General features: G+C 45.5%; 1 protein-coding gene across 3 annotated transcripts in view; it reads left to right on the top strand.

Moving 5' to 3' along the window:
- The window catches only part of LOC310894231 (glycerophosphodiester phosphodiesterase domain-containing protein 5-like), a 40,634-nt gene that overhangs the window by 21,424 nt on the left and 4,834 nt on the right, over positions 1-14,376 (top strand). For all 3 annotated transcript variants that reach the window (XM_083824095.1, XM_083824097.1, XM_083824096.1), the window contains 8 exons: positions 5,543-5,602; positions 7,172-7,270; positions 8,591-8,684; positions 10,171-10,316; positions 10,659-10,741; positions 11,596-11,746; positions 12,274-12,498; positions 13,295-13,452. In XM_083824095.1, coding sequence (XP_083680221.1) covers positions 5,543-5,602; positions 7,172-7,270; positions 8,591-8,684; positions 10,171-10,316; positions 10,659-10,741; positions 11,596-11,746; positions 12,274-12,498; positions 13,295-13,452 — 1,016 coding nt within the window. The remainder of the gene's footprint in view (positions 1-5,542; positions 5,603-7,171; positions 7,271-8,590; positions 8,685-10,170; positions 10,317-10,658; positions 10,742-11,595; positions 11,747-12,273; positions 12,499-13,294; positions 13,453-14,376) is intronic.

Here is a 14,376-nt window from a genome sequence, read left to right on the forward strand (position 1 = left end):
GAACGAACTAGTGTCCACCAGCTAAAAGAGAATGCCTTGGAGAAACTTTCTGAAAAGATCCACCAACTTGAAGAGAGATTATTTTCCTCCCCACCTGTACAAACCAGTGTCTCAGCTATTAGGGGTAAACGTTTATCTATGCAAGGAAGACAATATGGTGGGCACACACACCGCGCCACCCTGTGGTTTTACCTACGTGACCATGGAGAGGACATGAGAAAATGGGATGGAAAATCTACTGCGACCCTAGAGGCACGGGTACGTGAATTGCAAAGGAAAACAATTGGGAAAAAGGAGTTCTCTGAAAGGTTTGCTGCTCCAACTTCCAGCAGGCAGTCCTTTAAACACAGAAATGAAGATTCTGACCAGGACTAGAGGGGCCCTGCCTCCAGCCAGGGGGAGGAAAGGGACAATCGAGTTTATTGGACTGTGTGGATTCGATGGCCTGGCACGTCAGACGCACAGAAGTATAAGGCTTTGGTAGACACCGGTGCACAATGTACTCTAATGCCATCAAGCTATAAAGGGCCAGAGCCCATCTGTATTTATGGTGTGACGGGGGGATCCCAGCAGTTAACTGTATTGGAGGCTGAAGTGAGTCTAACCGGTAATGAGTGGCAGAAGCACCGTATTGTGACTGGCCCAGATGCTCCGTGCATCCTTGGCATAGACTATCTTAGAAGAGGATATTTCAAGGACCCAAAAGGGTTCCGCTGGGCTTTTGGCATAGCTGCTTTGGAGACAGAGGACATTAAACAGTTGTCTACCTTGCCTGGTCTCTCAGAGGACCCTTCTGTTGTGGGGTTGCTGAGGGTTGAAGAACAGCAAGTGCCGATCGCTACCACAACTGTGCACCGGCGGCAATATCGCACCAACCGAGACTCCCTGAGTCCCATCCATAAGCTAATTCGTCAACTGGAGAGCCAAGGAGTGATCAGCAAGACTCATTCACCTTTTAATAGTCCCATATGGCCAGTGCGAAAGTCTAATGGTGAGTGGAGACTAACAGTGGACTATCGTGGCCTGAACGAAGTCACACCACCACTGAGTGCTGCAGTGCCGGACATGCTAGAACTCCAGTATGAACTGGAATCAAAGGCAGCCAAGTGGTATGCCACAATTGATATCGCTAATGCATTTTTCTCCATCCCTCTAGCAGCACAGTGCAGGCCACAATTTGCTTTCACTTGGAGGGGAGTCCAATATACTTGGAATCGGCTGCCCCAGGGGTGGAAACACAGCCCTACCATTTGCCATGGACTGATCCAGTCTGCGCTGGAGCAGGGGGAAGCTCCTGAACACCTGCAGTACATCGATGACATCATTGTGTGGGGTGACACTGCAGAAGAAGTTTTCGAGAAAGGGAAGAAAATAGTCCAAATCCTTCTGAAGGCCGGTTTTGCCATAAAACAGAATAAAGTTAAAGGACCTGCACGAGAGATCCAGTTTTTAGGAATTAAATGGCAAGATGGACGTCGTCAAATCCCAATGGATGTGATCAACAAGATAACAGCTATGTCTCCACCAACTAGCAAAAAAGAAACACAAACTTTCCTAGGTGTCGTGGGGTTTTGGAGAATGCATATTCCAAATTACAGTCTGATTGTAAACCCGCTCTACCAAGTAACCCGTAAGAAGAATGCTTTTGAATGGGGCCCTGAGCAACGACAAGCCTTTGAACAAATTAAGCAGGAAATAGTTCATGCAGTAGCCCTCGGGCCAGTCCGAACAGGACCAGATGTAAAGAATGTGCTCTACACCGCAGCCGGAGAGAATGGTCCCACCTGGAGCCTCTGGCAGAAAGAACCTGGGGAAACTCGAGGTCGACCCCTGGGGTTTTGGAGTCGGGGATACAGAGGATCTGAAGCCCGCTATACTCCAACTGAAAAGGAGATATTGGCAGCATATGAAGGAGTTCGATCTGCTTCGGAAGTGGTCGGTACTGAAGCGCAGCTCCTCCTGGCACCCCGACTGCCGGTACTAGGCTGGATGTTCAAAGGAAGGGTCCCCTCTACACATCATGCAACTGATGCTACATGGAGCAAGTGGGTTGCACTGATTACTCAGCGGGCTCGAATAGGAAACCCCAGTCGCCCAGGAATCTTGGAGGTGATTATGGACTGGCCAGAAGGCAAATACTTTGGGATATCACCAGAGGAGGAGGTGGTTCGTGCTGAAGAAGCCCCCCTGTACAACAAGCTACCGGAAAATGAGAAGAAATATGCCTTGTTCACTGACGGGTCCTGTCGTATTGTGGGAAAGCATCGGAGATGGAAAGCTGCTGTATGGAGTCCTACACGACGAGTTGCAGAAGCTGCTGAGGGAGAAGGTGAATCGAGTCAGTTTGCAGAAGTAAAAGCCATTCAGCTGGCTTTAGATATTGCTGAACGAGAAAAGTGGCCAGTTCTCTATCTCTATACTGATTCATGGATGGTAGCAAATGCCCTGTGGGGGTGGTTACAGCAATGGAAGCAGAACAACTGGCAGCGCAGGGGCAAGCCCATCTGGGCTGCGGCATTGTGGCAAGATATTGCTGCCCGGGTAGAGAACCTGGTTGTAAAGGTACGCCATGTAGATGCTCATGTGCCCAAGAATCGGGCTACTGAAGAACACCAAAACAACCAGCAGGTGGATCAGGCTGCTAAGATTGAAGTGGCTCAGGTGGACCTGGACTGGCAACATAAAGGTGAATTATTTATAGCCCGATGGGCCCATGACACCTCAGGCCATCAAGGTAGAGATGCAACCTACAGATGGGCTCGTGATCGAGGGGTGGACCTGACCATGGACACTATAGCACAGGTTATTCATGACTGTGAAACATGTGCTGCAATCAAGCAAGCCAAACGGTCAAAACCTCTTTGGTATGGAGGACGATGGCTGAAATATAAATATGGAGAGGCCTGGCAGATTGATTACATCACACTCCCTCAAACCCGCAACGGCAAGCGCCACGTACTTACAATGGTGGAAGCAACCACCGGATGGCTGGAAACATATCCTGTGCCCCATGCCACCGCCCGGAACACTATCCTGGGCCTTGAAAAGCAAGTCTTATGGCGACATGGCACCCCAGAGAGAATTGAGTCAGACAACGGGACTCATTTCCGAAACAACCTTATAGACACTTGGGCCAAAGAACATGGTATTGAGTGGGTGTATCACATCCCCTATCATGCACCAGCCTCTGGAAAAGTTGAACGATACAATGGACTGTTGAAGACTACACTGAAAGCAATGGGTGCTGGGACATTCAAAAATTGGGATACACATTTGGCAAAGGCCACCTGGTTAGTCAATACCAGGGGATCTGCCAACCGAGCTGGACCTGCCCAATCAAACCAGTTACGCACTGTAGAAGGGGATAAAGTTCCTGTAGTGCACGTAAGAAACATGCTGGGTAAAACAGTCTGGGCTACTCCTGCCTCAGGAAAAGGCAAACCCATTCGTGGAATTGCTTTTGCTCAGGGACCTGGATGCACTTGGTGGGTAATGCAAAAGAATGGGGAGGTCCGGTGTGTACCTCAAGGGGATTTGATACTGGGTGAGAATAGCCCATGAGTTGAATTGTAGTATGTTAATTATTATATAATAATGTATGTCATCACTACCATGATTGCTATATATCATAGATGAAAATGGTGATTAATTAGAATGTATTGGACAGAGTGTAACCTGAGCATGACATAAATGGTATGGAATAAGGGGTGGATATCTGTCCTGGTTCCAGTTAGGACAGAGTTAAGTAGCTCATAGTAGCTGGTAGGGTGCTATGTTTTGGATTAGGATGAGAAGAGTGCTGATAACATGCTGATGTTTTAATTGTTGCAGAGCAGTGTTTACACCAGGCCAAGGACTTTTCGGCTTCTTGCTCTGTCCTGCCAGCGAGCAGGCTGGGGGTGCAGCAGGAGCTGGGAGGGGACAGACCCAGGACAGCTGACCCAAACTGGCCAAAGGGGTATTCCATACCATCTGACGTCATGCTAAACAATATATAGGGGTGGCTGGCCGGGGTGGGGGGGGCCGGCTGCTCGGGGATAGGCTGGGCATCGGTCAGCGGGTGGTGAGCAATTGCATTGTGCATCACTTGTTTTCTTACACATTATTATTGTTAATACTATTACCATTATCACTATTATTATTATTATTGTTATTATTATTTTCCTGTCTTAATAAACTGTCTTTATCTCAACTCACCGGCTTCACTTTCCCGTTTCTCTCCCCCCATCCCAGAGAGGGAGGGGGGAGGGTGAGCGAACGGCTGTGTGGTGTTTAGCTGCCAGCCGGGTTAAACCACAACAACATGTCAAGTAGCACTTAAAGGCTGATCTGTATTCTCTGCTGAGCTTCTCTTGCCTCAAATCAGCATCATCCTGGAAAGAGAGGGTATTTGTAGCTGGGTCAGAATCACCTTACATTCCTTTATAGTTGGGTTTCAGGAGAACAGCTCCCCTTCCCAACACATTATTACCCTAAATCTCTTTGTACTGCTTTCACACAATCCCACTGTGTTACAGTCTGCAAGGACCTGGATCATAAATTATCATCTCAGTGGAGCACTGATGACTGCTAACAGATGTTTCTTCTCTAAACCTTGATATCTGGTGATACTGGTTCCCAGACCGTCCCTTACACTTGTTGGGAAGCTTGCTCCATGCACCGGAGCATAGACCCACGTGTTTGCACAGCAGCAAGGCGTCTGGGCTGGTGAAACTCATCACAAGGCACCTGGGCTGGTGAAACTTGTCACCAGGTTCATCAGTTGTCTGTGACAACCTGAAGCTAGTCTCCAGAAGAGCCACGGACTGGTTTTCCTCATCCTTTACTTGGTGTTCAGGGCATCTCAGGTTGTCCCCTGCCCTGGCTGGGGTTTTTGCTGTCCTTAAGGGACCCTGATCCCCAAGGGCTCCAACCTGCCAGCAGGGAAAGGAGCACACCAGCCATAGGGCCACAGCTGGGGATTAAAAATTAACCTAATACAAACCAGAGGTTTTGAATCTCCAAGGCAGTTTTCCACGTTCTGAGATGTGCATTTCTTGCATTTCTTGCAATTACTGTCACCGTGTGCTTTCCTTTGCTCTCTGCTCTGTTTTTCTGTTTGTTTGTTTGTTTGTTTTGTGTTTTTGGTTTTTTTTTGAGACTTTTATTCCCTGAGCTGTCCCCCATGGATGATGTGCCTTTAGTGACAACAAATACATGGAAAAAAAGTAAGGTTGCTGCTCTATTTTTCATGTCATGGCTGCTGGCCCAGGCCATATTCTATCTATCAGAGTGCAGTCACAAAGCGTGTACCCCAAAATGCTCAACTATCTGTCACCCATGAGAAGGTTTTGACCCTACAAGGCAGTTTTGGTGAGTGCTTGGCCATTTCAGGAACATATTTACTGTAGCAATAACCGCTTCTCTCCATCCACCTGTCCTGCCTTGCCATTGTGCACAAAGGTCTAGAGTAAAGTGACTTCCCTATACAAAAATAATTCCAGAAATGCCTCATTTTGTCATTTTGTACCAGGATGCAAACAATCTCTTCTTGCTTTCCCAGGTCCTAGCGATGTGTTTGCTTGCAGAAGGTCAGCAGCTGTACCTGCACTGGAGTCACAAGGTGGGGAGAGGGTTTTCTGGTAACCCTAACCATGCTTTAAACCATCAGCCTGTGGTGTTTCCCTGCATGCAAAACAGCTTAGATCATAGGAGAGAGGGAGGAGGTTAATCTTAGGAGGCTTTAAATATCCGTACTAATGATATCTCCAAGTGAGCTAATCACCCCAAGCTCCCTGTGCAGTCAGATGAGGGAAATGAACCCTCCGAGGATGCAAATCATCCAGCTGGTCATAGACACTTAAATTGAGATGAGATGAATCACACCTAAAGTACCTTTTTTCCCCACTGGCTCTAAAAGGAGCCCGTGGTGACTCACTGAGGTGAGGATGTCTGCATTTGACATGCCTACATGTGGTTGCATGTAGACAAAGGCAAAGTTTCCATGAGGAGCACAGCGTAAGTCCCTGTAGCAGGACCCAACAGCTTTAAAAACAGTGGCTGCTTCCTCTGCAGAACAGAAACCTGGCTTTTCCAAGGCATCCTGGTGCCCCGTGTCTTTTCGTCTTGGGGTGGTTTTGGAAAAGCCACGTGGAGTTTGGAAGGCATAGAAACAACTCCTCAGGGAGCTGTTGCTGCAAAATGATGCTTTAGAAACCACCTTTCTTAAGAACTTCTTGAAAGCCAGGTGAGGCTTTTAAAAAATAAGCCATGAAGCTTAGGGGAAAGCGTAATAAGATTGCAAATCTTGCTGTGAAGGGGAATAGTTGAATGTCAGAATACTCCATCCTCTGTTTCTTCATTTACACAGTGGAAACGATCAATTTTACTATCAAAAATGGGCTTCCAGAAGATCCAGAAAGCTGTAGAGCAATTTGTGGAAAATACCAACACTGCGTCCCTATGTGGAAGAGATTAGGGACTGATTATTAGGATGCTGATCTGTAGGATCTCCCTGAAGACTAGTTAGGGCCTTGGTTCCAGTTTCTACTTGTGTTTAGTTCTCAGCAGACAAATAAGGTTCCAGGAAGAGCCTGCCATCATAACTGCTTGGTACCAACCTGGGCAAGAAGCCACAGCACAGAATGAGCTACCCCTTCACTTTTCTTTTAGTTAAAGATTAAATTCTTATTTCTGAACTACAGAAAAGTTTGCAGTTGCTGAAGCCTCTTCCAAAGCAACTCAGCATAAGGAAGCTGTGCTGATGTCTCTTTTGGGTTTAACTTGGTGTTTCTGAGTTCAGCCAACTACAGAATTTAACGATAGTTGTTCATCTAGGCTCCATCTGCATCAACAGACAGAGAGAGGCATCCCTTATCATAAAGCAAGTGGAAATGGATCACCTCTGTAAATTCCTCTCTTTCTCCCGTGACTAGAGAGGGAGCCTTGAGGGCTGACTCAGGTTAGGTACTTAACTTGTAAAATCAGTTTTGCCATACAGAAAATCCAATTTATAGCACTGTGGGTCTGGTTTTAGTCCCATTAGATCTCTTTGTCTATGAAGTGGCACAGCCAAGCTTGTGCATCCCGAATGTATTGAGTCCAAGCTGATTAAAGAAGCCTGTTAGGCAAATAGATTGCACACCCTATGCAGAAATACCAAAGCTTATTAATGTCCTTTGTATCTCCCCAGATTGGGACTTTTCTTGTCCTGGGCTTCTCTATCACAGCCCTCTTCATATTATCTGTACTCTGGGGAGATCAGTGGAAAACAGTCCGCCTCTCATTCCAGGTAAGAGGTTTGTTTGAAAGGAGGTTCTTTGAAAAAAGCAACTGGTTTCTTGAAGTATTGTGTGGCAATCAGTGGAAAATATTCCATATGGTAAATGTTTTTCACATGGGTTTTCCTGGCAGTCTGTGCAGTTTTGCATAGACTTTTATTAAGACTTAACATTTCCCGTAGGAAGGAAGGAAGCCAAGACCTGAGGTTTGGTATCAAGCTATTTGTTTGATATAACATGTCTCCTTTGGGGAAGTCGTATCTTTTTTTCCCTTTTTTTTGGCAAACTTGTTTTAAGTGCACTGTTAATTAGCAGGTGCTGAGGGCAGGTAAATCAGATCCGTTTGGCTGGTGGGGTTACTGGAGTGAGAACTCACTCCCTACTCAGCTCATGCCAGCTCAGCAGCTTTTAGCATTAGCCCAATTTCAGTCTCCTGCGACCCAGAAGAACTTCATTCCCTGAGGAAGGGAATCAGGGCTAATGCACTGGCAAAGGTAAAGAGAAAGTGTCAGCTTCTCCTCCCCTTTTCAGACCCTAGGGGAGGAGGATGGGGAGAAGGAGACACAAAATCTTTTGGGTTTCCCACAGGTGTGGTTTATTTTGGGTGTTCATGCCCTTTGAGATGCTTCAGCTGCTGTTCCCAAAGGACACCAGTCTTTAGCAGATCCTGTGTTCTGTCCACTAGCCCTGCATAACTATCTCAAATATCCTGGACATCTCAGGTGGCACCTTTGTTTATGCAACTGCATCCTGCTTCTGGTCAAAAGAAGTTGGGATCAGGTATCCAGGGCAGACGTTCTCACACACAATGACATCTCTCAATGACTTCTGCTTTTCTTCAACCCTTACATTTTAGAGAGTTGGCCAAGCGGTAGGAAAGGCTGAGGAAATTCCGGTTTGTTGACATTAGATTGATGATTTAGTTGCAGTGGAGATGACTGTTACATGGATAAGATTGGACTGGATTAGATTGGATTAAAACTGGTGCTCTCTGGAAGATGTTCACAGGTTATGACGTAGTAGTAAAGGTGATTGTTTGCCAAACCATCCTGGACAAGGACAGACTTGTCCCTTTTGGCTGGTTGAGAGGAAAGGAGAGCTTTATACTGAAGTGAGGAGCACTCCTCAGTGCGGGGAACCAGCCAGGCACATCTCTCTGCCCTGACTCAGGAGGTGTTTTGTGGATCCAACCTGGGTGTGGGAGAGAAGATAAACTGCTGATGTCCACAGCAGGAGCCCATCTATGTGGGAGGCTGCAGCTGTGTTGGGGCTTGTTTCTGTCTGTATCCACACTTCATCCTTTGAATAAAATCCTTTTTTCTCCTTTCCAGATCACAGCTCCCTATCTCCACATAGGGGCAATAACTATCATGGTCCTCCTCTCCTGGCCCATGGCTCTGTATGCCATCAGAGCAGATAAGAAAGGTACAGTAGCTCTGCTTCCTGCTCCCTGTATGACAAAAGACACATATCAGTGTGGAAAATCAAGCGTGCAGGAGCCGTTTCCTCCCACATCCACATTCCAGCTAGAGTTGAATTTTAGTTTTTGAGTATTCCAGAGAAATTAGCAGGGCTGGGGCTTAGCCTATGCACTGTCTCGGGCCTGTCCATACTTGTTAGTGATTTGCATGCTACCTTGCAAAGTTTTGGTGTATACCAAGGTAGTGACAAGCCCTAAAGATAAGGAGATTAGCAAAAGTCCCCAAGTTCTAGATCATGCGTGAAAATTTGGTCAGAATTTTGCAGGAGAGAGCAACCAGTGTCCGAAATTGCTATGCTCAGTTTCACTGTCTCAGAAAGTCAGTCCATACTAGAGGATCTTAGGAGAAGCCAGATAGGATGGGGAAAAGAGCTTTCAGATTGGTTGTTAAGGAATTTTGCTTTCCTTTCCTGGTGTTATCCCTTTGAGAGCTCCAGGAAGTGTAAGGGCAAGGAGTCAAGAACAACTGCAGAAGAGCCTGGCTCTGGCTCTTTTTCTCTGACCCAGTTTCTCCATATATCCAGTGTTGTCTACATGACACCCATCTGCAGATGTTGAGTTGTAACAGAAACCATTGACTTCAGACAGAATGTGCTGGTGGGAGCATTTTGTTTCCTACCTAGGAATTTCTCTACATTTAACTGCAGCTGGGGGTAGGGAGGAACATGTTGGGACCCAAGACTTTACAACCCACTGTGCCTAATGGTCACTCAACTCCATACATTGACTTGGTGTAACCCCAAGTTCTTTCAGAGCCACTAATACAGTGTGCAGAGGGGTGGTGGTAGCCACCTAAATAAGGAATTTTGGTGCACAGGTGCTTCTCAGAGGAACTGTTTCATTCTCTGAGGTGAAGGTTGCCCACTGGGACTCTTGAGTAATATGTCAACAGACTCCAGAGACCATAGGTAATGACTTGGCAGGTTTCTGAGATGCAGTACCCATGCAGTCAGTGTCAGTAGGAGACTGCATGTCACATACAGAAAGCCACTGACAGCAGTCTGAAGGAACCAGGGAAGCATTCACCTGGAGGGGAATGAAACTTTAAAATGTTGCCTGCTCTTATTTGAGTAAGAAAAAAAAAAAAAAAGCATCCTTCTGTTGAGGATCATTCCTCTACAGGTGGGGGAAATTGCATTGCATCATCTCCAATGAAAAAGAAATGAAGGCTGTGTCTTGCTGGAAGGCATAGTGAGATGCAATTGCAGCACAAAACTTGCAATCCTAGCCTAAACAGCCCAAATCCTTCTTTGTCCTGGACTGTATTGTTTGGACAGACGGTGAAAATTAGGGGAAGAAGGGATGGAAAATGGGATGGGACAAAGCCCAACAGTTACTTAGCTGGAGGGCTGTATTAAAAGTCAAGCTGCAAGGCAAACGCTGTGCTACCAAATGGATTAACTCTAGCATTCCTCCTTCAAATTTTTGCAGTTGTTCAGGTGGTAATTGTTGGTCCATACCTGGCTATCCTTCTCTTTCTTTTCTTGATACCTCTGGGGATGTACTCTCCTTGCATCAGAGAGGAGGGGACACTTGGACCAAAGCCAGCCCTCATTGGACACCGCGGAGCACCGATGGTAGGTTTGGAGAAGCTATTTTACATCATTTCCTCATCCTGTGTGCTGTTGCCTTCATCATCATCATTTTTTCCCCCCAAGAAATCAATGGAGGGTGGAAAGGGAGACATTTCCGTTTGGAACTGTGTGCCAAATGATCGCTCTGTGGGTTTGCTAACAGGGAACCCTGAGAGACATGGTGGGTTTGGTGGCTAAGGTGGAAGAAAGCAAACGGGAGACTTTAACAAGATAATGGTGGTCCTTTAATACAAAACAGGCGTTACAAGGAGACAGAAAGTATTTACAGAGTCCTCCAGAGTGTGTCTAAAGCCAGTCTGCTCATGGCCCATTTTTTTTCCCCAGCTGGCACCAGAAAACACTGAGATGTCATTTCAGAAGACAATTGAACATGGTGGGGATGGTCTTGAAACAGATGTCACCATTAGGTAAGGGAAAAACATCACACTTCCCAAAGCAGATACTTCTTCTAAGAGTTGCCTTTGGAGCCATGTAATTTTGGGCAATTTGGTTCTGCCAACGGCTGGGACAGGGTCCCTCAGCTGCTGCATGATGCTAAGGGCTGTGGGACATGGCTCTTCTCAATAAGCTCTTATCTAACAGTCATTATTTCTACAGTATATTTTAAATACTTTTGCAACATACAGAGACAAGTTCCTACTGTAGTCTGACTTCCAGGCCTCACTGAAGGTCTTATCAGGCCTAGAAACCACCAGAAAATTGTATTTAGACCTGTGCCATCATTGATATAATTACTAGACCTTTAATTACCTTTGTGTATGGGACTCCTTGCCATGACCTTCTAACCTACTGGGCAGGATGAGCAGTTTCCAGGCACTAAGTAACTAAAATACTAATACTTAGGTGTTCTATTAATAAAGACCTTTCTATAAAAGAGAATTTTGCCTTTCTATCCATTTAAACTTCAGTCCTCTGAAACCTGTAGAAGCACTTTGGTGTCAGCAGAAAGAGCCTTTGGCCACAAGTTACTACCCATTTTCTTTTAGGGGCTGGCAGGCATAAATGCCACCATCTCCACTTTGCCCCTGAGAAAAATGAGTCACAGTGAGGTACAGCTTCACCAAGGTCACCCAGAAATATTTAAGCTTGAAACAGTTTGGTATCTTGAGTGTCAGCCTTCTTTCCTACCCTACCCTCTGCTCTAAGGGAGGCTGTACTGCTGCATTCATGGTGGCCCACACGTTGTTCTCACCTGGTTTGACTCTGCTTGTGCCATGAATGATCTCCACTCCAGGTGACCTGAATTCTTGCTCTCCAAGAGCTACGACGGAGTTCCTTTCCTCATGCATGACAGCAGCCTGAGGAGGACAACCAACATCAGGGAGGTCTATCCCAACGACACTGCTCAAAATGCAGCCTTGTTCTCCTGGGATACCCTGAAGGAGTTGAATGCTGGAGCATGGTTCCTTAAGGCAAGCACCATAAATGACTGTGATGTTGTAGAAGAGACACTGGCTGGCTACAGCTTATTAGTATGAAAGTTAGGAGAGAAACTTTTGGTTGAGCCCACACTTAGTTGGTAGAAGTCATTCAGTTGGGGGTCTCCTTGCTTTGTCCTTTTGGCCTTTAGGCCTAGGAGACCTATTTTGTTTGGCTGGTGGGTGTTCTTGTAGCTCCTTATCATGGCAGCAGCAGAACAGATGGTCTGGAGAAAGAAGAAAACAGGTACTTGTGCAAGGTGCTGTGTGTAATACGGTTTACGTGATGGGACAGAGAAGAACAGCAGAGCTAGCTACACAATTTATGTCCCAGAAGCAGTGTCATCTGGGTTAATTATCCATGTTTCTCAGGTAGAAGAGCTAAGCAGAATAGAATATCCTCACCTACTGAGGGTTGATGCCAAACTTTTTCGCTTACAGAGGTATGAAATGTTTGCATGCAGCTTGCTCCTAGATATGACTGGCTGACTGATTTCCTTTTTACATCTGTTTGTTTCTAGGACAAACCCTTTTCATGCATGGGCTCACTGTCAAGGGCAGATCAAAACCAGGCAATGAATCAGTCAATTTACAAGCTAAGTAATTTCTTGCGCCTCGCAGACAGTCAGAATAAACTTGTTATATTTGATCTCTACCGCCCTCCAGAGAAACATCCTTACAGGTACTCGTGGATCAACAGAACCCTGGAAGTCATCCTCAATGAGTCCGGGATTAGACCCCATCTGGTAGGCTGGCCGCTCTTCTTTGTATCCCTTTTTCTTGTTCTCTGAATTGGGGTCATACTTGGCGTGACTTCACGAGCATGCAGTCTTTCCCCTTGCGTCCCAATTGTTTTCAGAGGCATCATTTGGAATATACTTCTACTATCAGTTCCTCAGCAGGTACAAAGTGGCATAATGCTACAGCAACACAGGAAATCAGAAAGTGTAGATATACCCGGTGATGCCTTAGGCCCCTAACTGTGTCCTTTCATCATTGTGATAATTGTCAGCGTACACCCTAATAAGCCACCTATACTTATTTTATATATTGCATAGAAACTCCTGGTTTAAATTAAAGTAGCTGGGAGCTTTATTGCCTTCCTCCCTCACTGTTAACTCCTTGCTTAGGATGGATGCTAAATCCATGTGGAGCAGGTTATATCCATTGATGTCCAGAGTTAGGCTGATCCATATCTGCTCCCATGCTAGGATAATGGGAGAAGAGGGTATTTTCTGTTGCCTTTCCCATTCACCAAAGCTGCCTTTTCATTCATTTCAAACACCGCGTCTTTTGTTGGGCTGTGTGAAATGTTCTCACTGATTTCAAGTCAATAAGAAGGAACAGTGAATACTGATTTCTTGATGAAAGTGACTTGCAAATTTAAACCCTGAATCTAAATGTGCTTTGATCATTTCAAGAAATATATCATTTGACAGGCTGGGTTAAGCCCCTCAAGATCGTATCTTTACTGGATTTGTGTGAAGGGCATGGCATATTAGTGAGCTCACTGAATTCACCAAGTCCTCTTGTTGCCTGCAGGTCTTATGGTTGGAGAATGATATGAGGTCCTTTGTTCACTCTGTTGCTCCCGGGTTTCAGCAGACAATGGGCACTAAAGCCCCAGTTGAAGACCTATTGATGGACAATATTGTCAAACTCAATCTGGCCTACACTGAAATGTCCAGTGAAGATATCCGGTAGGTTGCAGTTTCAGCCCGAAGTGCTGTTGTCTAGAGGATGTTTGCTTCATGTGTGTGGCAATGCCTCCCTCCAGTGACCAGCTCTAGGATCTACAGCATTTTTGGCAAGAGCTCTTTTAGGTTAAGTGGCCAACCCTGTTACATTTTGGAGTTGAAGGACTTTATTTCATTCCTACTGTATACCCCGTGTAGGGCCAAGAGGTAGCATACGTAGCAAGGAGGGTAGCACCCCTCCTTGTCCAAGTCCATATCTACTTCACTGGGATCTGAGGATTTGCTGACTAGAAGGATGCAGGTGTCTCCAGGTTTCTACATATGCCATCCTCAGTATTGCTAATAATGAACCATGGAGAATGAACAAACAACTATTTAACCTCCTATGGCCTCCACAAACATCGGTGTGAGTGCATAATGCTGTGGTGAGAGAACACAACACTCTTGTAGATGGTATTTTGGAGACTTCATTATTGTCTCTGTTGCTACCAGTACTCTGTTGCTTGGGACACACTAACAGTGTAATCTCTCCAATGGAAAGCTCCACATTTATTGAAGGATTCTCCAAAATGGTTGTCTTACATAAACAGATATTTTTAAAAACACACATGAAATGTCTTACCTATCCAGCTCTCCTTTTGTAAACAGGATTTTTTGTTCTTTCCCATGCTCAAAAGCATTGAAAAATAATTAAAAACAAGTATAAGAAAACGTTTAGCCCTTTGGATAATAATAATGTTCATGTTTTCTTAATGATAATTTTCCCAACATTTAAAATGCTAGCTAGATCCATCTGGGTAAATCTGGGTAAATCCTGGGCAGACTGTAGATAAATTTACAAATGCTCATACTGATGATACATTCCCTTAGTGTTATACAGAGAAATGGTATCGCTTCATATTAAATTTCAGTAACTTATAAGGACAT

The sequence above is a fragment of the Anser anser genome, assembly GCF_964211835.1.
Source record: "Anser anser genome assembly, chromosome: 1".
NCBI lineage: Eukaryota > Metazoa > Chordata > Aves > Anseriformes > Anatidae > Anser > Anser anser.